The sequence below is a fragment of the Dryobates pubescens genome, chromosome 4 (genome assembly GCF_014839835.1).
Source record: "Dryobates pubescens isolate bDryPub1 chromosome 4, bDryPub1.pri, whole genome shotgun sequence".
NCBI classification, from domain to species: domain Eukaryota; kingdom Metazoa; phylum Chordata; class Aves; order Piciformes; family Picidae; genus Dryobates; species Dryobates pubescens.
In genome coordinates, this window is record NC_071615.1 from 44,127,538 (window position 1) to 44,152,640 (window position 25,103).

At 40.3% G+C, this 25,103-nt stretch overlaps 1 protein-coding gene across 1 annotated transcript in view; it reads right to left on the reverse strand.

The window, feature by feature from the left end:
- Positions 1-24,055, reverse strand: part of HIBADH (3-hydroxyisobutyrate dehydrogenase) — an 87,977-nt gene extending 63,922 nt beyond the window's left edge. Inside the window, exons 1-4 of the mRNA XM_054161202.1 lie at positions 23,928-24,055; positions 15,573-15,733; positions 10,318-10,427; positions 7,834-7,955 (exon numbers count right to left, since the gene is read on the reverse strand). Coding sequence (XP_054017177.1) covers positions 7,834-7,955; positions 10,318-10,427; positions 15,573-15,733; positions 23,928-24,009 — 475 coding nt within the window. The 5' untranslated portion in view covers positions 24,010-24,055. The remainder of the gene's footprint in view (positions 1-7,833; positions 7,956-10,317; positions 10,428-15,572; positions 15,734-23,927) is intronic.
- Positions 24,056-25,103: the final 1,048 nt, after the last annotated feature.

Below are 25,103 nucleotides of genomic sequence, written 5' to 3' on the forward strand. Positions count from 1 at the left end.
GTTAGCATTGCTGCCAGTGACCTAAACTCCATATTTTAAAATGGCATTGGCTTATCCTCAGTTAAACAACATAAAAGGATACTATCAAATCATTATGTAGATTTATTTAAAATATATAAAAGTTTTCACAGTGTTTCACACTACACACACACACATCCTCCTATTTTACTGCAGATAAATTTAACATTCTTCCACAAAACACAGTAAGTTAAATACAACTGCTTACAGAATCAGGGACACAAACTAAAGGGTCAGCATTAAGGTGACATTTCCACGTGTTAAGTCTGTCCCTGCCAAGCCAGGCTTTAACTCTCCTTATGAACAGATACAGGTTAAAGCTAAGGTCGAGGAAATTCCATGTGTCCCAGTGAGACTACAGGGATGAAAGTGATAACTAAGTTTTAAGACATTTTCCCCCCCCAATAACAAAATAGAATAGAATAGAATAGACCAGGTTGGAAGAGACCTTCAAGATCATCGCATCCAACCCATCAACCAATCTAACCCACCTAAACAACTAAACCATGGCACCAAGCACCCCATCAAGTCTCCTCCTGAACACCTCCAATGATGGTGAGTTACAGACTGAAAAAGCCTATCAAAAGCAACACTGAATTGCAAGTACAACTACAGTGCATAGATTCAGAGTAAGGTGCATTTTCTTCAGTGGCACCTCCAATGCTTGTAGCTGTTTGGAACTGTCCTCACACTGAAGGCTGCTATGCAGGCACAGCGTACTTCCAGTTCCAGCCTGTGCTGCATCTTCCAGTTTGCACTTCCTGCTCAGTGTCCCCAGGAGTCCTGGTGCTCATCAGCCCCACTGTCCCAAGCACAGGAGTCATGCTAAGTGGTCTGACCAAATGACATGCACTTTGAACAAGAAGCTCCATTTAAAGAGCAGAGAGAGAAAAGGAAGCCCATGAACATTTAAAACCAAAGAAACTTCATAGAAAGCTTCAAAGCCATTAATTCCAGAACCATTTCCAACCACCACCTGAAACTCCCTAAAAGTTGACCTCCAAGATCATCAAGTCCAACCTGTCACCCAACACCTCATAACTACTAGACCATGGCACCAAGTGTCACCTCCAATTCCCTCTTGAACATCTCCAGGGACGGTGACTGTATCACTTCTCTGGGCAGCCCATTCCAATGCCTCCATGAAGAACTTTTTATTCCTTAGACCTTGTGATAGGCTGAAATTTGAAAGTCTTCCTTATTCTGTGTATCTCAGAACACTTGACAGGATGAGCCAGATACAAGCCTTAAAGTGACTACAAACAAACAGAGCAGATACTAGGAATGTGGCAACAACTCACATACAGCCATGGATATTAGAACCAGTTTCACTGAGAAAAGGAATGTTGGCTCTGATTCTGCAGTTATTCCTTACTCTTCTTCAAAGACTGCCACATGGATTTTTAACTTCCATCTGGATAATTTTCCTTTAACTGTTTTTGAACACCATGTGTGAGAATACAACAGAATTGTAGACATTAAAGATGGAAAAGATCTATTAGATCATGTAGCCATGCTCCTGCCAGTTAAAGATTTTTCCCTACAGAATAGTTCCTAGCACTCTGCCCTGTATGGTTTAAAGCATCTTGAGATACTTGGCTTCAACCATCTCCTTTGGAAAATTATTCCACAGTGTATGAAGAATGTCATTAGGAAGTTTTTCCTGGTAGACACAGCATGCATTTTTCTTTCCTTCATAATTTCCAGTTTATTATTCGTGGTTACATCCCACTGGACCAGCCTGAATAACTCATCTTTACACCTTCAAATAAATGGAGACAGATATGTTTCCCTACACATTGGTCACTGGTTGGCCAGACTACACACAATGTTAAAGCCAAAATATGCACTATACTTCAATAAAAATCACTCATTCCATCACTTCAGTCATTGTAGGATAATTGTCTCCATCCCAGTGAACATATTTAGGTGAGGCTCTCAACAATTTGCTTATTCTTCCTTGCCTTCTGTTACCTTTTGCATTCTCCCTAAACAAAATAAAAAGCAAAACAGACTCACAGAAGAAAAAAAATACCCTCACAAAGTCAGCACATCCATAACTGTACTATCTAACTCTCCTGCATCAGCAGCTGCTGCCAACATGATTTCTGCATAGGGTTTATACTTCCTCCCCCTCAGTGTCAAAATACAAATTTTGCCAAAGTGCAAAATTTTCAGGTTCTTCATTACTTCCCATCTTCTCTCCAACAAAAGAGGTCTATTAAACTAGCTTTATTTTTGACAACTGTAAGTATTGTTAAATAGTTTAAAATGTAAGTTATCAGGAGCCAGCAGCTTTTTAGACATCTCAGGTTTCAAAGTGTTTCTCTGTCCTCATTTCAGCTTCCTTAAATCGATGTACCAAATTTCCCCCCTTTTTTTGTTAAAAGTAAGGCAGTTATCCTGCACTACTTTTACCTCATTTACATTTCAGAGTAACTCAAGTAACATTTTTCATACTATCTTTAACATTCAGGTTGTACATCTTAATTTCTAGATTGCAAAGTTATTATCAGATACATTCAGCAAAAGGGTAAACAGAGAAATTAAGAAACATGTCAAGGAAGAAAAGATTAGGCAAGACACAAAGTGCCTCAAGAACAGTGGAACTGGGCCCCTCAGTTCAAGAAGGACCTTGAGACTCTTGAACGTGTCCAGAGAAGGACAACGAGGCTGAGGAGAGGCCCCAAGCACAAGCCCTAGGAGGAGAAGCTGAAGGAGCTGGGATCTGGGATTGTTTAGCCTGGAGAAGAGGAGGCTCAGGAGAGACCTTATTGCTGTCTACGACTACCTGAAGGGTGGTTGTAGCCAGGAGGGGGTTGGTCTCTTCTCCCAGCAAAGCAGAACAAGAGGACACAGTCTCAAGCTGTGCCAGGGGAAGTTTAGGCTTGAGCTGAGGAGAAAGTTCTTCACAGAGAGAGTTGTTAGCCATTGGAATGGGCTGCCCAGGGAGGTGGTGGAGTCACTGTCCCTGGAGGTGTTCAAGAGGGGATTGGATGTGGTACTTGGTGCCATGGTTTAGTAGTCATGAGGTGTTGGGTGACAGGTTGGACTTGATGATCTTGGAGGTCTTTTCCAACCTTATTGATTCTGTGATTCTATGACTGTAAGACATGAGGTGAAAATGCTGTGCTTGGTACTAGGAGCAGAGAGAACATTGTGGACATTCTGAGTGCACATGTTTAGGCTTTGAAAATACAGAATAAAAGTAGAAATAACAATGGAGCAACATTTCTATGCCTTTAGATCTTTTCCTCACCAGTAAGAACATCTGTCACCAAGGGTGACAGATTATTGGTTCTCAATTAACAAATGTGCTTCATCTTGACAGTGTTTCAAGGATCCTAATAGATATTCCAACCACTGCATTAAGCAGGCCAAATAGCCAAAAACCAAACAAAACCTCTACACCACTGAATGCAGAAGATTCCTTATTTCATTCCTTGTGTTTATTAAATAAATATGTACCTCTCAAATTCAAGACACTGAAACAACCAAATAGCGTTTCCACTTCTATGAAGTTGTAAAATTGCATTTCTCTAAGAGTGCACAAAGCTAAAGAAACAAAACAGACACAACCTGGGAACATCAATCGAAAAGTGGCTCCACAAAGGCTCTCCAATAAAAGAAAGGTGCATTAAACCAGCTTTATTCTGGCAAACATATCAATGATGCTGCCTTATTACAATGGAACTTAGAATCTACCAGATGCAATGTTTGAACAACTCATGACTAGCTTTTATTATTTAGTCTAGTCTTGAGAACATCTTTCAAATCATCTTGACAAGTGCTGGAGTGCACAGCCAGTCTCTGCTAAGCCCTCTCCCTTGGAAAAGATGCTGGACTAAACCTTCAACGTTCAGGAGAAATACATTCATCAATTACTCTGTTTGGCCTATTTAACCTCCACTATCAGCTGATCATGCCAGAGAAATAGAGTCACTCCTCCAGTTTTGAGGAGGTGTCCTTTTTTAAAAACCTCTTACAAAAATGGAATTATGAAATACCTTGCTCTTTGAAAGGAAATTAAGGGAACTACCTCCTGTATTTCTAAACATTCCTTTTCTTTGTTCCATGTTAAGTGCAGACCTGGCCATATAGGGAAAAAGTCTGCAATTCATCTTTCAAGAAGTCACATTTTACTTTACATTACCAGAGAGTTGAAGTGTTACTACTAATATTCTTTCCATCACTTAATGGTTAGCTGGAGCTTATGGAAGTAGTACCACAAGGTGAAACCGTTTGAAATGACAGCTGGAACAGAAAGCATTTCCAACACCAGTTCCAAACCATGGTTCCCACAAAACTCAAAAAATTATTCTAATGTTTATTACCATTGTAGCATGGCCACAGCTCTCTACAAGACATCTTTTACTAACAATTAGCAGTCCTACTTGTTTATTGATGACTATCTTAGCTGAAGTAGACAGTGACAGGAAAGATCTACTCAGTTTCACAGGATCACAGAACGTTAGGGGTTGGAAGGGACCTCTGAGATCTTTGAGTCAAAGACCCCTGCCAGAGCAGGACTGTAGAATCTAGGGCAGGTCACACAGGAATGAATCCAGATGGGTCTTGAAAGTTTCCAGAGGAGATTTTCCTTCTGCTCCAGCCTGTTCCACCCTTACAGTACAGAAGCTTTTCCCCATGTTGAGGTGGCACTTCCTGTGCTGTAGTTTACATTCATTGCTCCTTTCTCCTATCACAGGGTGCAACTGAGAAGTTTTGTTATCAGATCTAAAAAAAAGGTACTTAAAAATTACTTTCAAATTGATCCATACCACTAAAAAAATAAAAGCCAACCAAGCTGGCACTTAAGGTAAGTTCAAGAGTCAGTGGAAGGCAAAAAGAATGAAGATGTGGTATCTGAACACTATGTTTACAATGAAGAAAGCACCATGTAATAATAAAAAAGCCTTCATCTACTGTACTTTAGACAATGCATATTTTGTAGAGTAAATTAAAAACACTTATCTGTTACAGCAGCATCAGTGCAACCACTAGTAAAGTCTGCTCTGAATTGCAAGGTAAGAATCTACATCATACTTTCAGTGAAATCTGTGGGAGGACAAACCCCACAATTCTTAAAGGCTAAATTTAGAACTCTTACTCAGGCAGTAGTAAGGGTGAGGTGCCACAGAAATCAGTTTTAAATACTCATCTGTGATAATGTGTGCTTTAAAAGCCTTTTCTACAAAAACACAGATTTCAGTCTCTTTGAAGTATGATTTTATTCCTCTAAATTAAATAAACATATTTGTCATTTGCTCACAGAAGCACTGGGAACTCACACCGTTTTCTCAAGAAACCCTAATCTCAAGGTAAGGCAATCTCTAGACAGTATTAAGCTTCATGATCTGCATTTGGATGAGAAGTATTTTCCAAAGCAAATTAATACAAAATAACACTATAGCAATACATCAACTTCCACTTAGTGGGTCCTGACTGTAAGCTGCAGGTAAATATTGTAGGCCAATTATATGAAGGAGACAGCACTTCTACACTGGCATGGAGGCTCCTCTGAAATAGATAACGGGAAAGAATCTTTCAAGGGTAAGGATGCAAACAAGCCACTAAAATCTAGCAGTAATGCTAGGCCTTAAGATACTTAATTTGCATGTGAAGACAGGATTAAAATCACTCCTATTTCTCCAGAAGGTTTATAAAGCATGCAATTTTCAAAATATAAAGTTTGTGAAATAACTTGCAAAATGAACATTAACAACCACCACCAGGCAATATTCAAGCACCTAAAAAACACAAGTGGAACTGTCTGCCAACAACAGCTAGTAAACAGACAGATGTAAAGACACAGTTCAGGCATGCTGCTTTCTCTTCCTCCTCACTGCCTTCCACAAACGCCCTCCTTCATGCTCCTGCCAAGTCTGCAAAGCAACAGAATAATGCTTGCCAATTTCTAGAGAGCTGAGCATGCTTCTCCATTTAGTGTTTTGTCTGAGGGCCAACAATGCAGTCAGGAGGTACAAGAATACTCCAAAGACTTAATGTGTTGGGTCTTGAAAGATGGAAAGAACAAATAATATTAAAGATTTTTCCAACATACTTCTCCACATTTCTAGCAACTGCCCACTTTAAATGTGATTTGTACAGATCACTCCTTGGCTTCCACAAACATATTATGTGCTAGAAAGCCAAGTCTCAATTCTTTCCTCCTCCTTCAGAGTAACAATCTTTAAGTGACACTAAACACCAAGTAACTTGTAGTTAGATAAACCATTAAGATCAAAAAAGACATTTGTAGTCAGACTTGTCAACTATATGCAATCACATTAACCCAGTCTTGGCATTGTCATTTTCTCAAGGGACAAAACCCCCAAAACATCTAGGATTGTTTTGGAATCAAACTTTGCTTTGTTTCATTCTTTGCAGCTATGGCATAAGCAAGAACTTACAGGTAAAAACAAATTACAGATGTTTCTAAAAGGCAAATAATTCCCTCAGGTAAATAACATATTTGGAGGAAAGGGATTGAAGAGAACCACATAGAAGGTGTCAAAACTGCCCATTTGACAAGTAGAAGGCCACACTGTGTTTATAAGAGGAGCTGCTAGATACGCAATACACCCACAACATTCTTTTTTGCTGTGGTTTTTCATTCCCCGGCTGACAAGCTATCTAACTTAACAAAACAAGAAGTAGTATTTTAGCTGGGAAGCAAGAATATTGTCTTCAATATCACTCAAGCTGTGCCAGGGGAGGTTTAGGCTGGAGGTTAGGAAGAGGCTCTACACAGAGAGAGTGATTGCCCATTGGAATGGACTGCCTGGGGAGGTGGTGGAGTCACCATCATTAGAGATGTTCAGGAGGAGACTTGATGGGGTGCTTGGTTGCATGGTTTAGTTGATTAGGTGGTGTTGGATGATAGGTTGGATACGATGATCTTGAAGGTCTCTTCCAACCTGGTCTATTCTATTCTATTCTACTCTACTCTACTCTAGCATGAAGCCAAATCCTGCCTTAGTGTTCAGCTGAAATTAAAAAATGGTTAGTTTTTGCTCCTCACTCCAACCATGTCCATGAACTGAAACTCAGGCTATGCTCTTTCTAGGTTGTGCATTGTACCTTTTCCAAATTATGTAAGGCCACTTACATTAATTTTCAGAGTGGATTGTGAAAAACTCATGATTTTTCCACATAAAATGCATTTTCTCACCTTCTGATTCTAGAGGTTTTAGAGAAGAATTCAACAATAGTAACAATCAGCTACGGTTTTGTTTTCAAAACATTAATTTTATGCTTCTGGTTCCCCTTTGTCCATAAAACAAAAGACATCCCTACTCTATTATTTCTTGAGAGCGATTAAATACTCAGAGATCAACAATTAGCAACTTCAAGAATAGACAAATACCATCCACATTCTTCAACCATTATAAAACCAGAGGAAAACTCTGGTTTTCCTTGACAATGAAATTTTTATTCCCTCCTCCTTTCTCTCTTTTAATTAATGAAAAAGCAGCAGAAGCCCTTAATGGTAACCAGTATTTCCCCAACAGGAAGAAACCAATGCAGACTGAAGAGATGTGAATATCTCCATAAAAAATACAACTTTATGAAAGAAGTTAAAAGGACCACTGCACAACAACGTGTGCAAGCTCTGTTTCCCCAGGTCTAACACAAAAGCATCTTCCTAAACCCTAAAAATAGTCCTAAAATGACAGGCATTTCTTTAATGCAACAGAACAAAAAATGAACACTGTACATATAGCAAAGAAAACCAACTTGTACCAACAAGGGTATAAACTAGTGACTGAGACTGCAAACAAAGAGACAACACGTGCAACAATGAAGACTTACCTCCAGAAACTGGGGCATCCATGAACACAGCTCCCATTTTTTCAACTGCTTTGGCTAATTCTTTTGAAACAGAAGGGTCTATAGTACTGGAATCTATTAGCAATGAGCCTTTCTTCACTTTCCTAAAATAAATAGTAATTGTTATTGGTTACACAAGACACCTGCAGCTATTACCGTGGTCTTTCCTCAGCATGATAGAAGTACAGACAATTTTCTGTACTCTAGTAAACACAAAGTTTTAAACTATTGAGCAAGAACTGCTCAGTGTGTATACTGCTGAGTATGTATACCACACAGTTTTGAATGGCTCAAAACACACAAAAAGGATGTTCTGCATTGAAAAATTACACTAAAGGGGTGCAGTAAGAAAACCTGCCATCATGCAGGCTTGAGCAGTGCATCATGTACAGATTATCTAAGATGTATTCCAAACAGCTGAACGAAATGTTGACACAGACAGAATTCCATACATAACAATTTCCTTTCAGATGTATATACAATGTCTGAAGTTCTTATCAGAACAGCTTGTTTGTATTCTTTAAATCATTGCTACGATTCATTCTACATAATGATCATAACTAACACCACAAAGCCCCATTGCAGATTTAAAGCAAAAGCATGCAGGAAAATGTTCCATCTTCCCACTGACAGCTAGTCAATTGAGACAGAACAAAGGTATCCCAAATCTTAGAACATAGAAATTTGTATCTGTGTTTCTAAAAAAGCAATTAATTTTTTTAATGCCCTTAACAACAACAAAAGAGACCATATTTTGATCCCTCTTTCTATTCACCTGCATCATGATTTAAAGTCCGCTGGATCAGCAAACACCATGAAATCAAACAATACACATTTTCAGACATTAAAAAAGTGAGTAATTTAAAGCTGCAGAGGACAGATTCAGAGCCCCTGTGTGCCTCGTGGGCTGGTGGCAGTACAGTGAATTTCTTGGTATCAAATTACTTAGATAGCTGGAAATAGCCTCTCACTATATACGTACAGTTAGGGACCACACTGTAGCTCCAGACTCAAACCGTACCACATACACAGAACTCTTCCCTTTTCACAGCAGGAATGAGCTGCTGCAGGTACTTTGAACACATGCAAACAAAACACAGTGTAGCAGACAGAGTAGTACATCATTTCCCTTTATGTTCAGAACAAGGAGCTACCAAGCTCCTTGGTAACAGGATGACTAAGTTAACCCTTAAACACTCCCAGAACATCAATGTTTTCATCAGCAAAGCTTCTAAGCTTAAAAAAAAAGGATCAAGCAAGTCACCAAGGCCCAGGTCATGCAGAGTACTGTCAAATTACTCTTCCTTGTCTTGAACACAGACAATTGGAAACTGCAGCAGCAAAGGACTGATGTCCATATCCTCTGTTCCCTACAGTATTTTCTAGGTACTCAAAAGATTAACTGGTAGCATTATATCAGTAAGTACTGCCAAGCGGTCTTCAAGCACTGTCATCCTGGATACAGTTCCCCTGCAGCTGTTTGTCCAGCTTTGCAAGACTGATCCAATTACCCTTCTTCCCCAAAGAATCTAAGCCAGGGATACTTAAATCTGTTCAGTCCAGCTTTGTGAGGAATTAAAACTATGGACAGTAAGAGTAGGAAGCAACCATTTCCTATATTGCAAGAATAGAAATCCCTGTCCTCTTTCCATTTTCTTATCACTGCATTTTAAAATTGACTGTGATCAATATCTCAATAGATATCATCTGGTTCAATCTACTGTACTTTTGTCTTCTGTATGTTTCTTCCCTTACACTGTTAACCTGGATAGCAGTAAGAACCTACATGATCTTCAGTAGCCTTAGTCAGCCTTCCAGGAGCAGTGCACACATGGAGAGAAGAGCCTTTCACATACTATTTCTTTCTTAATTTGGCAAGTCCAAACTCTCTTAGGTACTATAATTCTGCAAATTATGGATTTTAGGCCTGGTGGAAATTCCTTCACAAAAGCTAAACCCCACTGTTTCATATTAAACAAACTCTTTGGATATTTTCTTGTGTAATGAACAGACAGTTAAGTAGAAATCAATAAAGCCCTGTCAGCTATTCTATGTTAATGTACTTTAATGCCATGAGACACAATTACAACTCTTCAGAACATTTCATTTATAGGATTTCAAGACCAAGTATTTAAGCAAATAATTATTGCCAGCAAATACTTTAGTTGTACTTGCCTGTAGTAAATTGTGGTAAAAGAAATACTCAACTGAGAAGGTAGACAATAGCCAGCTAAGTTGCCTCAAATTCACAGAAATTACTATTCTGCTAAGTAAAATCAAGGCTTTAGCCAAAACCCATTCAAAAGTAAGCACAGTTAAAGAGTACTTATGTAATTAGAAAAGTCAATAGTGTCAAAACAAAGGAGAACACCATATTAAGTGCTCTGAAGGCATGGCAAGAGTAACACACAGCAACACTAGCAGCCTTGAGGAGTGGGAATTCTCCAAAGGACAAAAAATTCTTACTTTAGAATTCCATTTGCTCCTGTGTAAACTTCTTGCGCGTTGGGACTAGAAGGCAGCATGGTAATAATTCTGTCTGCTCTTTCTGCCACATCTGCCGGGGATTCCGTTACCTTTCAAAGGAAAAACAAAACCAAACCCCAATTATGTTAAGATTATACTTCCTGAAAAAAAGCAGTGTCAGGTACGTTTGCTGAGTTTTGTTTTTCAGTATTTACAGGTCATCAATCACCATTGAACTAGGCAAAAATTTAGAACAGGTAGCCAAATGCCCTCTTCATGGAAATATTAATGAATTGGAGCCAGTAATGGAAAAAGTAGAAAAAAATTGAAAAGGATCTTATCACTGAAGTTCCTCAAGAGCATTTGTCAATAGGGATACTTCATAGTATCAGTCAGGGTTGGAAGGGACCACAAGGATCATCTAGTTCCAAGCCCCCTGCCATGGGCAGGGACACTCCACACTAGATCAGGCTGGCCAGAGCCTCATCCAGCCTGGGCTTAAACACCTCCAGGGATGGGGCCTCAACCACCTCCCTGGACAACCCATTCCAGGGCTTCACCACTCTCATGGTGAAGAACTTCCTCCTCATGTCCAGCCTGAAACTCCCCAGCTCCAGCTTCATTCCATTCCCCCTAGTCCCATCACTATCTGACATCCTGAGAAGTCCCTCTCCGGCCTTCTTGTAGGCCCCCCTCAGATACTGGAAGGCCACAATTAGATCACCTCGGAGCCTTCTCTTCTCCAGACTGAACAGCCCCAACTCTTTCAGTCTGTCCTCATAGGAGAGGTTGCATCCCATCAACTTATTAATGAATCTTTAATTTACTATAAACCACTGTGCATCTATAAGAAATCTCACCCTACAGTGTTTCGAAGGAGGGACAACAGAAAGGATCATGAAAACCTCACTTTTTTCTTTTGTTTACCATACAGCTCTGGAAGACAGGAAGACTCAGGGGGAAAAAAAAATTACTTAATATAGCATTGAGTCTCCCCTTAAAACAAAACAAAACAACACAACAACCAAAACACACACAAAAAACCCCCACAAAAAACCAACCCAACAACCCAGAAAATAAACTGAAGTTTCTCACACTATTACAGTTGCTATTTTTAAAAAGGAAACTTATCAGCTCAAGCAGTGTTCACCAAAAAGATCTGATGTTTCAAAACATAGATAGCTATTGGCTGTTAAATCCACACACATACTACCTTTGTCAGTTCATTTTCAGAGGCAGACATTATGGTATTTAAGATACATAAACAAGTGAAATACTGACAGATAAAGTAGTAGATTTTATCCAGAAGGCATTTAAAATGCATTGTTAATACATCTCAGGCAAAAGAGCAACAAAATACAGTTCATTCTTTTATCTTCAGCCCAAGAGGATCAAATGCAATTTCACTCATTCAGATAGTTTTACTGGAAGGAATTAGGTTCAAAGCAGGGAGAAAAATGAGCAGAAAGTAGATTTTGTTTGTAGATAGGGCTTGTAGTATTTCCTTTCCAGTTACAGTTGCTGAATGATGAAGAATAACCTTAATATTACAATGGTCTATTCTGTTAGATCTATTATATGCCTTTGCTTTTATACTTTAAGAAATGTCTTAAGCAAAATTTTTTATGCACTGATTACTCAGTGTGAATAAACTTGAATTTCTGTATCACATAGCTTCAGGGTTAAAGAAACTGCTGTTCAACAGCTACCTGAAAAATTGGTTCCTTCCCATAATTCCAACAAAACACCAAACTGATGACCTCCTTTCACAATTCCTCACCTGTTTCTAACTACTGTTCATAATTTTTGCTAGTTTGATACTAAAGGCCCCTACGTAAATATAGTCTCTTTTTTATATACAATGCATTTGTAAGTTCTCAGCATCAAAGAAAGCATGTTATATACAGGTTTGTAAGAAATGCTGAACAATACCTCAAAGGAATTCTGGGATACAATATGAGAAACAAGTAAAAGAAGGGAAGATAAAATATGCAGGTTTTGTTTTGAAAGAGCAAGTTAATGCTACATAAAACATCTAGCATACTGCACAGCTATAAAAAGAAACAGACACTAGTCTAAAGAACAAAGGCTAGGAGGAACACATGAGGCAATCATAAGCAGAAAAGCTTCTATACCTGATTACTTAATTTTATTACTTGCTTCCCTGGAGATCGGAGAGCCTAGCTCTTTATAAATGAATATAACATCTTTGTCTTTATTGTTGACTACCTCTGGTTCAGTTCACTTTAAAGGTGTATCATTAGGAAAGGAGAGAGAAGGTGTGTAATAGGAACCTGAATTTATAGGTCTTTTTATTTAAAACTGTTATCTCCAGTATTCTTACAAGTTTTGAAATGATCAGCTGAAGACTCCCTTGGCCATTTTCATCCTTCAGCCAGGATTTTAAAACCACAGAACTTTAAAACTTCATTAGCCTCATATTTTCACTTAGCTCTGTAGATAGGACATAAGTTAGTTTTTGGCTACAAATTTAAACAATTCTTAAGCAACACAGATCTATAGAAGACATAGCACAATAGTCATCTACACAGAAATTATTTTACTCCATCCATGCCTTTCAAAATACTAACATGCCTTTTAAATGAATAAAACGTGATAAAAAAGAATGTACACAGACTAGGACAGCATTGCCACAACCATACCAAGCAAAATCATCTTGCCAAAGTAGACAAAATAAAGTGGGAATTAAAGTGTGATCGCCATTCCTGGCTTTTGGGTAATGTTAACACATATGAATAATAATCTCAGAGGAAAACTACCTACCTGGTTCAACAGGCAGCATACAAAACTTTTTTTATATTTGGGACTTCCTGTCTCAGAAATAAAATTGAATTATTTGAAAGCTATTAAGAAACATTAAGCACTTGAAATCATAAAGAATATGTGTGTAACTTTACAAAACCATATCAAACAGTAGTTGCTGATTACTAATGTAGACTATACTGGCTCAGAGTAGCAGCACACCAAGTTCCATACATGTTCTGATACTTGCTAATTCAAGGAAATTTTTGCAGTGGGCAACTGGAGAGAAAGGACTTTCATTCATATTGGTCATTGATGTATGCCCCTCTGCATATTTGTTCCAGAATGTTTCCCTATCTTTTTCTTTATACTTAAAATAGGTAATTCTGCTTGTTGGAAATGCCTTTCTTACTGAATACACTGAAGAAAGCCCTAATTTTATGCTGCATCAGATGACTTCGGTAACAGCTTCAAATTTCCAAATCTGAGAAAAAAATTTAAGGATACTGCAGCATAGTAACTGTGCAACACATGCACTCTGATATGTAAGAAAGTGGTAACTATGAGGATGTGGAAAGACAGCAGAGCATGGAAGCAGCCGACTTGTTCACAGCACTTGTTTGCAGCCTTGCAGCTTTCTCCAAGCTTCAACTCAAGTGGTTCCATATGCTCCTGCTCAGCCAGTTTTTCACTTTACTATTCCACATCAGCAGGCAGGTGGCTGCCTGCTGACATACTACCTCTCAGTTCTTTAGAGGCTAAAGAAAGTAGTTACAGAATATGCAGACTTAGGATCAAACATCCCTCATCCTCCATATACCTTGGTAGTAGCACTGATCTTAAACAATGGACATTTGACAGCATTTACTGTCTCTTGGGGGGAATCCTTTTACCTCTGTAACGCTCCTGAAAGTTTTAGTCTACCAGCCAGACAAAAAGGGAAAGAAAGCAGCCCTTGGAGCCCAATGCTCCCTCTACAGCAGTTTCTACAAGGCCCCCTGGACCCACAAGTTTCCAAGTCCCCCCAAAACAACCTGTTGGGGCAGGATTTACACCTCTAGATCAAGAAGGGAAAGTTATGTTCACATGTTTTCTTTAAGGAGGTTTTATTTGTATTTAAGCAAACCCATGTATTCTCTTAATGATTTATGATCTTAAGACATACTTTTGGCTTTATTTTTAAGAGCATTACAGATCACCTCTAATATCACATTAAGTCTTAGAGTGGATGCCAAGGATTCTATTACTATGGCAATAAACTATCCAAATGGGCAGCCACAGTAAAGAGATCCCACTGCAAAACAAATTAAAAATACAATCAATTGTTCAAACAGACTTCCTTTCCATTTGCCCAGCCTCACACTCCAGACAGATCTAGTTCACACTTGAGGATCTCAGCTGCTTTAACAAACAGTAGCTAGTCAAAGAAGCTAAAAAGCTTACTCTCCCACTTGAGGCCAACATTCTGTAATTATTCAAGAAGAGCTGTAACTAATTATCAATAGGTTCACTTTATCATTTTGTCTTTTGGGAATCTTGATGTTACCTCATTACTTCCAACAGCTGCAATTAGCTTAAACAGTTTAGACTTTGAAGGCATACAGTTCCTCTAAATCTACCTACAATTTCCTCCTCTTCCCACTGCTGGAAAATTCCTTCCTATTGTATACATGGTCACATTAGAGTATTATTTTTGCACTGCTTTCTCCTTACTTTAGTACCTTCTTTTGTTTCAGTGTTTTATGCATCTGTCCATCCACTCACAACTATCTAAAGTGCTGTAGCTTTAAGTATGTAAAAAACACTCCCATATGCCTCAGTCACTTAGATATGACCCAAGCACCTGAGAGAGTGAATGGGTTACTGGGTATACTAACAGATTAACAAAAGCAACAGCACTGACTGGAACAGGGCCAAAATTTTGTAGGGTATACAACAGGAAGGTAAACCTCCTTAATGTGATCAATTTCCTTCCCTCCTTTTTCTTTCCTTCCTCTTCTTTCACTATAACCTTCTTTACCTCTAAGGGAATAAGCTCTTAAATAATTACATTTTCCCCCTGCCCCTGAGGACTGCACCTTGAAGCAGCAGGAAGGCTCACATGTCCCTATAACCCTTACAGCTATGCCAGCAGGAATTTTTAACTAGGGTCATTTAAGCTGAAGAGGTCAAAGTATGAGCCAGATGAAAAGCAGCCCACGGGCCATCTAGACCTGGGGGAGGAGGTAAAAGACCTACTCTCATAATAAGGGGGGAAAAACAGCTAGAGGAGTCCAACAAGGTAGCAATTCTGGCTAACGGCATGAAAATTACTTAGGGTAGAATCATGTCTCTGCTCCAAGTAAAACTTCCCAGATTCAGACTGTATTCACTATGCTATTCTAGTTCCAGTTGTCATCTTAACAAACAAACAGAGTATTTAATTGCATTGCACTCAAGAATCATTCAACACATACAGTTATTGTCAGAATAAAGGAAGTTTATTACTATACCTGAGCACCCAAGTCTTGAAATTCTTTGCAAGCTTCTGGGAACACATCATATGCAATAACTGGATATCCATGTTTTAACAGGTTTTTTGCCATTGGATTTCCCATGTTACCCAGCCCAATGAATCCAACTGGGGTTTTGGAAGCCATTGCCCTAGAACACACTGATTTCAAAACAATAAATATCAACATGTTTGTATTTTAGAGTAATATGTAACAATGATGTAACAAAAGCTTGGATGAAACTTGATTCAATTACGTTTACACTTAAAAGCAGCGAAAATGTGACTCGTACTCTGCACAATTTAAACCATGAATTACAGCTCACATTGGGCCACAGATTATTTTTTCACATATCAAAGAAAAAACAATTAGGAAAAATGTGAATGTTTAAAAAAAATACAGTAATAATAAAACTTCAGCAACATCCCTGAAAGCTAAGCTCTGAGAAGAGCTCAAAAGTAAGCAGGCTTGTCTGTATTTTGTTATGAGTCTAAATCCTAAACTGCATTTGCAAAATGAAATTTTATACCTATTTTGCAGACTCCTTACTTTGGTTGCAACCTTAGGTATAGAATTCTCTAGAAATGGACTGAAGCTGCTACTTTATTTCATGCAACCCCTTACAGGTAACTGCACTCTTCTGATTCTGCACTCAGATAAAAAACCACCAACATAAAGGTCAAAGTCTCCATAATAAATCATTGCAAATCCATTGAGCCATGTAATCACATTTTTAAAGCAAATACAGAAAACTAGAACAATCTATAGTATAACTACAAAATTATGGTACCTTTACAGGAATAACTCCTATATTCTATTTGCTGTACTACCAAGACTGAACTATAAAGCATCAGTCTGAGGAAAACACTGGTTTCAGTCAGTTGCTTTTCACAATAGCTGGCGAGTATCAAATGCTGGACAGCAAGCAGCATTGCAGGCATTCATCTACTACAATCACTGTCTCATCACTCTGAACACTCCTAACCCCAGGGCAGCACAATTTGGCAGTGCTGAGATTTCTTTGCCAATTACATAAAATAATTTCTCCTTTACAACATAGGAAAAAGTTATGCAAAAGGAGCACTAAGGCATGCGGCAGCTAAGCAGCCAGAAACAAGGCTAACTACGGAACTGCTCTAACTCTGAGGTGCACATACAGAAAAAGTGCCTAAGCTGGATTGAAACTCTAAGAGGTCTCAATGCTTAGCAAAGAATCCTCTCTAGGCCAATAACACTTGATTAATCATTTTAAAGTCTTTCTGACTTTAAGCTCCTTCTTAGCCAGCAATGGTCATGCTCTTTCATCTGCAGCACTATTTTGGAAGTGCCACGTTCAATAAATCAGGTTTGCTGAGAGAACTTTGGTTTGAGACAGTTTCCACAGATGCCTGCAGCAATTACACAGTTAGAGAAGTAGCACAATTTAAAAACAAAATAAAAATGCACTAGGGAAATGCTTAGTGCAAATGGAGAGAAGTCAGGAAAAGGGCACATTGCTTTTTTAAGAAGTGCTACATGGCAAATGTAGGGAACAAATGAACAAAACTAAACCACCATCATTAAACACAGTAATCATCCTGGAGTCTTATCATAGTTTCTATGAGTCAGTGTTCCCCAGTACACCTTTTATACTAATCTAAAATTGCTCCTTTTATTAGCCCAAAGCTTCCAGCTTCCTGAGGAGGTTCAAGTCCTGGTTTCCAGCATCTGTCTTTCTCTACCCCTTAATATAAGCGGATCTCATTTGCCCCGACTTCAGCACAGCTTTCAAAACAGCCTTCTCTAGTATCCCAGTAGTCAAATGGTGGTGAAAGTATGCACTGGACTGGATTACCCCATAAAAGAGTGTCTGGACTGTTGGACTTAACCGTGATCAGTGGTTCAAAGACAAGCAACAGTCACTTATGTGTGATGGGTCGATTTCCTCATTATTCCTCATGGATCCATACTGGAGCTGCTGCTGTTCAAAAATGTAATCAATTACTGTGATGACGGGATGGAAGAACCCTCAGCAAAATCATGTTTGACATCAAGCTGGGGATATTGGCTAAAAGACTGCAGAGCAGGACTACCATTCAGAAAGACTGGAGAAGGTGGCCTCAAGAAGTTCAACAAAGACAAATGCAGTGTCCCGTACTTGGGGCAGGAGATGTCACTGCAGAAAGACTGGGTAGTGAGGCTGAATCTTGGCAGATTCCCATAGTCAACAAGTTGAGTTTAAATCAGCAGTGCATCCTTGCAGCATGTGGTTAATGACATACTGTGTATACCCAACAAGTCAAAGAAACTGGTGACACCACTCTACACAGCACAATATACAGGAGATGTGGTCCAACTGCATACAGCCCAGCAGACATCAGAATGATGTGCTGGAGAATAGAGGATATGAGCAGAAGCTAAGGTCTTTGCTTGGCTTGGAGAAGCAACAGCTAATTGTAGTCCTCCACTACCTATAGAGTAGGAGGGAAGAAGAGATACAGAGCAAACGAAGCCAGATTCTTCACAGAGGTATACAACAATAACAGGACACAGGGCAAGGGCCAAAAGCTGAAGGAAGGGAAATTCTGGTTAGAAATCAGCAAAGCATCCCTGATGAGGGGAAAGGTTATGCACTGGAACAGGCTACATAGAGAAGTGGTGGAACATCCATCCTTGGAGCACTCCAAGCAACCTGATCTAGCTTTAAAATTAAACTTTCCTTCCAAGCCTGTTTTCCTTGTTCCTGTGAAATCCAAGTAACCTCATCAGAAGCATAGATCTATCACGTCCAGGCTCGTTCTTGTAGGCTCTTCACTTCTATCCTGATCTCTTCTTTTCTTACATTATCTCCTGGACATCTCAAACTAAACATCAAGAAATCTCTTAATAATCTTCAGGAAACTGTCTTGATACTTTTTTTCTGTATCAGTGCTAACACCAGAAATTATGTCTGTCACAGCCTAGAAGACCTATTCATGACCTGCTTAAATCTCATTGACTCTTCTACTATACCTGAGATCTCAGCTACTTCAGAATCTGGCCACTTGCCTCAACAGGCACAATCTTGCCTTCATGGAAGTATGTGGAACTGAGAAGGTAATTTTGCCCCTGCTGCTTTCTGTCACTCCTCCTCTGCATTCTGCCTTACTTGTCTCCACCATGTCATGTAAGACTGCTTTGCCTTGACAACCTTTCATGGCTATCATCACATCTTACTATTAAGACATCAATCCGTAATTGGACTGCAATGACAGGCCTGTTGCCAACAAGCATTTCTATTACTTTTCTAAAGCAGCTCTTCACAATGTAAACATCCATGAAACGAACTTGTTCTTTACTCTAAGGCCTTCCTTAACAATCTGCATTTTGCAGTATCCCCAGAAGGCACAGCAAGCTAGATTGGAATACAAGGCAACATGCTGATTGGTGTTATTATTGGAATAGTTTTGTGTCACTGTATTCTATTATTTCTCTTTTTGTCTGTCTCTGTTGATTTTTCTTAGCTCATGAATAAGGAGTAATTTTCTGTTCTGTGCTAACCAGAACATATTCAAATCCACAAGAATTGGGAGCTGTTAGACAAACAGTCCGATTTCTGACTCAGTTTCTTACTTCTTAGTTTGGTTTAGCTTTTCACAGTGCAATATTAAATTACATAATTTTTTTAGCAGTTTGGGAAAACCTCCAGATCCCCAGAAAAGAGGAAAATCTGCTTAAAAAGACTGATGGAATTAGCTCACAGACATACCTAAGGGAGATGATTTCAGTTACATATTGCAAATGCCAATCGGTTGCATTTAGAACCATGGCACAGTTTTTAACAGCTGCTTAAGACAGTGGGAGTCTGCCAAACAGAAGATGTTTAAGAAGGCACAATTCTTCATATCTTCATATTAGATGAAAACTCCACAGGTGCTATCACAGACGGTGATACCCAGCTTGAATATCTATGCTTTGTTTACCGCTTGACACGCGGCACAGACTTGTCTTTGAAATAACTCTATAATGAAACATCTCAGGATTGATATTCTGCAAACCCACATACACTTAACTAATCCCATCAATTGTAGAAGCATTTGCAGGAACTGTCCCTGTGGTATTGAGTCCATTTTACTTCAGACATAAAATCTACCATAACCCGCTGCAATCACAGGGCTGGAAAAATGCCCAGTCCACATTCAGCTTCTAACAGAGGGCAGAATATCAGCAGCAGAAACAATAGAATCTACTTTTAAAATCATCACTGATACCATGTGCAACTAATTCTCCTTCACTGGGAACAGAACCAGCAACCTAGGTTAATCTACAGATCAAACTCATTGTGAGCAGATCTAGACACAGCTACACTGAGTCAAAGAACTTGGGTTCTTCCCAGGAGATTCTTCATTATTCTTTTAAGGCAACATGTGCTCACAAAGCCTATGACAGAGGATCAACTTATGGCCCTCTTGCTGTATTGGGGGTTTACAGACAACACAGATTAAGGTGTTTTGCTTTGAAAAGTCAGCCTACAGTAGAAACACTTGACCTAGCCAACAACTTCATGAAAATTTTACCTTAAAGATAATTTCAAAATCAGCAAGAGTTTATGAATCTCTGAATGTCTTTCTTCAACAAAATACATTCATTAAGACAGCAAAATCAGGAATGCACAGATTGTAATCCTGTCTTTAGAAAGCTGGCCTGTAAATTCCTTAAAACTTGTCTTTGCAAGTTTCTACATAAAGATATTGAAAGCAATTTTCTTTTTAACCTGAGCAATGACTGTTAGAAGTTTCGGCAATTTCACGTTTACATTTCATTTTACATTCTTTCCCAACGTAATGATTCTTACACTTTCAAGGAAGAATTTCAGCTCCAGTAGTGCCTTGAATTGACTGCAAATACTCCACTACACAGACACTGTAATACACAGTGCACAGGACATCTTTTTGTATTCAAACAAAAAGGAACTAAGAGCTGAATAGGACCATAGACAGCAGAGCTGGGAGAGGTCCAGTATGTTTAGACCGTGCTTTCCCTCAGAGTACAACTGGCTAAGAATGAGACCGAGAAACCTGTAACTCTCAGCTAGTAATCTCAACCATATTACTTTCTTTTTGGCATTATAAGACCTATTTTGAAAACGTTTACCAAAATTTCTAGCTCCTGGGATGAAATCCCTAGCTCCACAGTCAAATGAAACAGATAAATCTGGCACAAGGGATAACAGCCCACATACTCCTGTCCTATATGAATTTCCTACTTGGAATGGTTGCAAGTCATATTAATATTCTTGATCTCTCTGGAATCTTGAGTTCTTTTCCAGCCCAGTAGGTGAGACTTAATAGAAGCATGGGAAGAATCCCAGAGGATGCTCAACTACTGAACTTGCTGGTTTTGCTCGGGGCTTTATGAGAAAGTGCAGTTGCATGTGAAGCAACTTGACAACATGATGACAATTCAATATGAGCTACTAAAAGAAGGATTTTACCATTGATTTAACATCTTAAAATCTAGTGCAACGGAAGACTTTATCCTTTTTTCGCTGATTTAACATCTTAAAATCTAGTACAACGGAACACTTTATCCCTTTTCTCCTTCCTGCTTTGAAAGAAAGGATCAGAGAGACCTGTGTTTTGTGTAGACTTCTCTATGGAATCTCGTAAAACCTCTACTGAACTAGATCCTGAAGGGAACTAGATGGAGAAACATAGAAGTTAGAGAGGTCAGGTGTACCTGGGCAGTATCAGGTCTTTCTGCCCCTAGAAGCTTTGCCAATGGAATTTAAATCGCCCCAGGGTCACAGACTTTTAAAGGTTATGCAATGATTTTGAGAACTGCACTCTGCCAAAACCGTAATTTAAGACAATTACAAGACTCTAAATTTGGCCAGCTTTACATTGAAAACATCCCACTTGCTCTTCCTTGCCTCTGCAAAGATCTGCTGATGAAAACCAGACTTGTTCTCTTGTAACAGTCTCAGTCTTCTTACCTCATTTCCTTATCTATAGCTATACCTCATTAAACGTTTGATAATACATTAAAGACAAAAACATGTAGCAACTACTTTTCATCTAAAATGAATATCAAGTATACAGCTGATCCCTTAATTAAGTAATGTGCTGGACTTCTGAGCAGAAGGTCTTTCTGTCATAATCCCTACTTAGTAATTAATGCTTCTCTGCACCAGAGCATGGAATCGTTTTGACAATTGAAACACAGCTTCTGTACCAGCAAAAGTACTAATATTTAGCTATTAACTGAATGGGCTCCCACTACACATCCAAAACTATTTCTAATGACATTTTCACTCTCTAGCAGGATCCTGTTTTCTTTGATGAATCTTAATTCATCAGAAAATCTTCCTTTATCAGCCACAATATCTCATTAACACCCCTTCATCTCCCTAGCAGTCCCCAGAAGGAATTCCTTCACATTTGTCAAAAAAGTAAGGTCACATACATCCTCTCCATGAAGCATATGTGACAGCAACTGCCAGCTGCAGATCACAGGACTACATGGTCTCTATCCAACTTGCTAATACACAAACAAATACCCAAGATGCTCCTCCAAAACCTGCCTCAGCTATTTTCTTCTAGGTGATTTAACAGCCTCTAGTATAAACACAGAGAAGAAACAATCCATCATGATCTGCACCAGCTGCAAAGTGCAAGTGACCAAGTAACTAAGGAGCATTCAGTCAGTGAATGAAGATAGCTCACTTGTTAACCCAAGCTGTGGTGTTGGACAGCTCTCAGAGCTGGCAGAACTCCTTCACTAGAATGGCATTTCACACAGAATAACAGTTGATGAAATCAATACCCAGAAGACAACTTTTACATTACTCAAACTAAAGAAAAGGATGTCAACCTGATAAATGCATTAGAGATGGAGAAACTTTGACATATAACTAAGCAGTACAGCTTAGCAGTTAAGAAGGCTTAATGCTTAGCCCTTCATCCCATAAACATTTCTCAAGAGTCAAGAGGACTTTCAGCACAGTCACTACTGACTAAGTAAGCCAGAGTTTAAATGCTGTGGGCAAAATGGAAGTTTCTTGGGAAAGTCACAATTTCTTCTTCAACCACTCAGGTCTTCAGGCACAGACAAACTATACTTTTCAACTTCAAGGGTCAGTACAGTGTTTTTGTTGCGTTTCACACCCATGCTCACAACCAAGAAATGAGATCCTTCTCTACATTAAACAAGAGTATTGAAATATTGATCTGAACAGTGGATTTCAAAGCTCTTACAGAAATACCTGATAGCTACCATGCACATAGAGAGTTCAAAGTACATTGGAAGCTAATGCTTTCAATTGTGGTATCAGAAAACATACTAAGCAGCTCTCCTGTCTTGTGACCAACGTGCCTGCTTCATCTAAGCTATTATACAGCACACCAGAGCTGCAAGTATGAAAGAAATAAATTATACATTAGTGGCAAAGAGACAGCCAAGCAAAAATAACACTGAAAGCTAATTTCAAACTTATCAAATACTTTTCCCTGATCAGTTTAAATTAGGTTTAAGAGCCTAAAAGTTATTTAAAAGAATATATTACTTCCACTTTGCTAATTGAAAACTCTTCACCTATTTGTTGGGAGCCTTGCTTTTCACAGACATACACAAGCAACAGACTGCTATGGAATGACATTGAAAAGATAACTGAAGGTGCACCTTCAACTGTCTACTTCAGCAGTTAAACTCCTTGGAAATGGCAGTGTGATTTTCAGGACTGTGTAAAAGTAAGAAGTTCAGATCCAGCTGTACATGTACATTCCTCCTTCACTTGCACCGACAGGACATTTGCAGGTGTTTGCTCCTTCTACTGCCCATGAATCAGTCATATGGGCGAGTGAGTGCCTGCGGAGCTGGCACGGGGGCAGTGTCGCTGGATTTACCTTCGGTTGAAGGAAAACTCACTAATCGAGGAGATTGAACAGCCCAAATCTAGGTGACAGGTACTGCTAAAATGTCACTGATGCCACAAGAAATACTGGAGGGTTCTAATAATTTCCAGGAATACTATTTTAAGCAAGTGAGTGAAAACATTTATGGAGATAAACCACTCCGAAGCTCCGGTACGGCCTCGAGTAACCCGGCAGTGGGAGCCACTTTGCAGGCACACGCCGCGCCAGCCATGACCGCCCAGCGCTCCATCGAAGGGCCCCTCACCAGAGTCGCCCGGCGGGGCGGTTTCGGGGCCTGCCAGGCCCGGGGCTGGCCGTTGGGCTGGGCCCGTCGGGCGCCAAGGGCCCGCAGCTTCTAAGGGCAGCGCTGCAGCAGCGCTCGCCGGCCGAGCCCCTGGAAAGGCCGAGCCTTTCCTCTCCGGGCAGCGACCGCCCGGCGGTCAGAGTTGGGTCGCTCGGGACGCGAGGAGGGGCAGGTCCTTACCCATCGCCGCGCGGGCGGCACGCACCCGCCTGTGCCAGCGCCACCAGCACGCAGGTCCCCCGAGCACCACAGCCGCGGCCATGCTGCACCCCCTCGCCGAGTGACCTCCGGGCAGCCGCGACCCGCCCCGGCACCGACCCGCCCGCCGCTACCGCCCGCCACCACCCGGGCGTTGTGAGCAGCAGCTGCCGCAGCCAACCACAGACGCCTCTTGGCGGCACTCAGCCAATCGAAGCGCACAGCCTCCGCCCCCATGGCTGGCCAGCCTCGTGACGGATGGGGCGGTGCCGTTCCCCACGCCCGGAGCGCGAAGCGGGGCGGGGTGGGGGCCGGGCCGGCGCTGGGGAAGCTTATTGGGGAAGAGGAGCCGGGAGTAATTTTGTCCTGCAGTCTGTAGGCCCCTTGGGGGAGGTGTTTCCTTTCAGCCTTTCTCTTCCCTGTGTCAGACGGCTGCGACCTCCCCTTCCTGTGTCGGGGCGAGGAGGGACGCTTGGCGGAGGACTGGGAGGGAAGGCAGGAGGGGTTTGAGCTGCTGCAAGGCGTAAACGCGTTCTTGGAGTGAGGGAAAAGGCCACCTTACGCTAATTTTGCCTAGTCAGCTGTAACACTTGTTACAGCTTCAGTCTTCTTCGTTTGGTGGGTTGACCCCAGGTGGACTCTAGGTTCCCACCCAAAACCACTCTGTCAGAGAAAATACAACGAAGGGCTCGTGGGTTCGAGATAAGGACAGGGAGATCACTCGCCAGTCATCGTTTTGGGCAAAGCAGACTCAACCTGGGGAAAAATAATTTATTGCCAATCAATAGGATAATGAGAAACAAAAGCTAAATCATAGTTAAAAGTAGCATTTTCTTCTTCAGAGCAGGGCTTCAGCTCCATTCCTACAATGACCATGTTCATCTCTCTTGAACCAAGACTGAATTTATTTTCCTGACAGGAAAAAATCGCCTTACATTGTTGTGGGGGAATGATGGGTACTCCCTTAGTCATTAGGTTACTCTTGTCAGGTCAGAGCTCTTTTTTTGTAGCTGTTAGTAGTATCATTTACAGACCTCCCTCTACATCAGTGACCAGCTGGAACCATCCATCTGCAAAAGAATGCTGAGCTGGTGGAGAGCATATGGGTTAAGATTAAAGAGAAGATGGGAAGGTTGCAGCTGGGAGTGCATTCCAGAG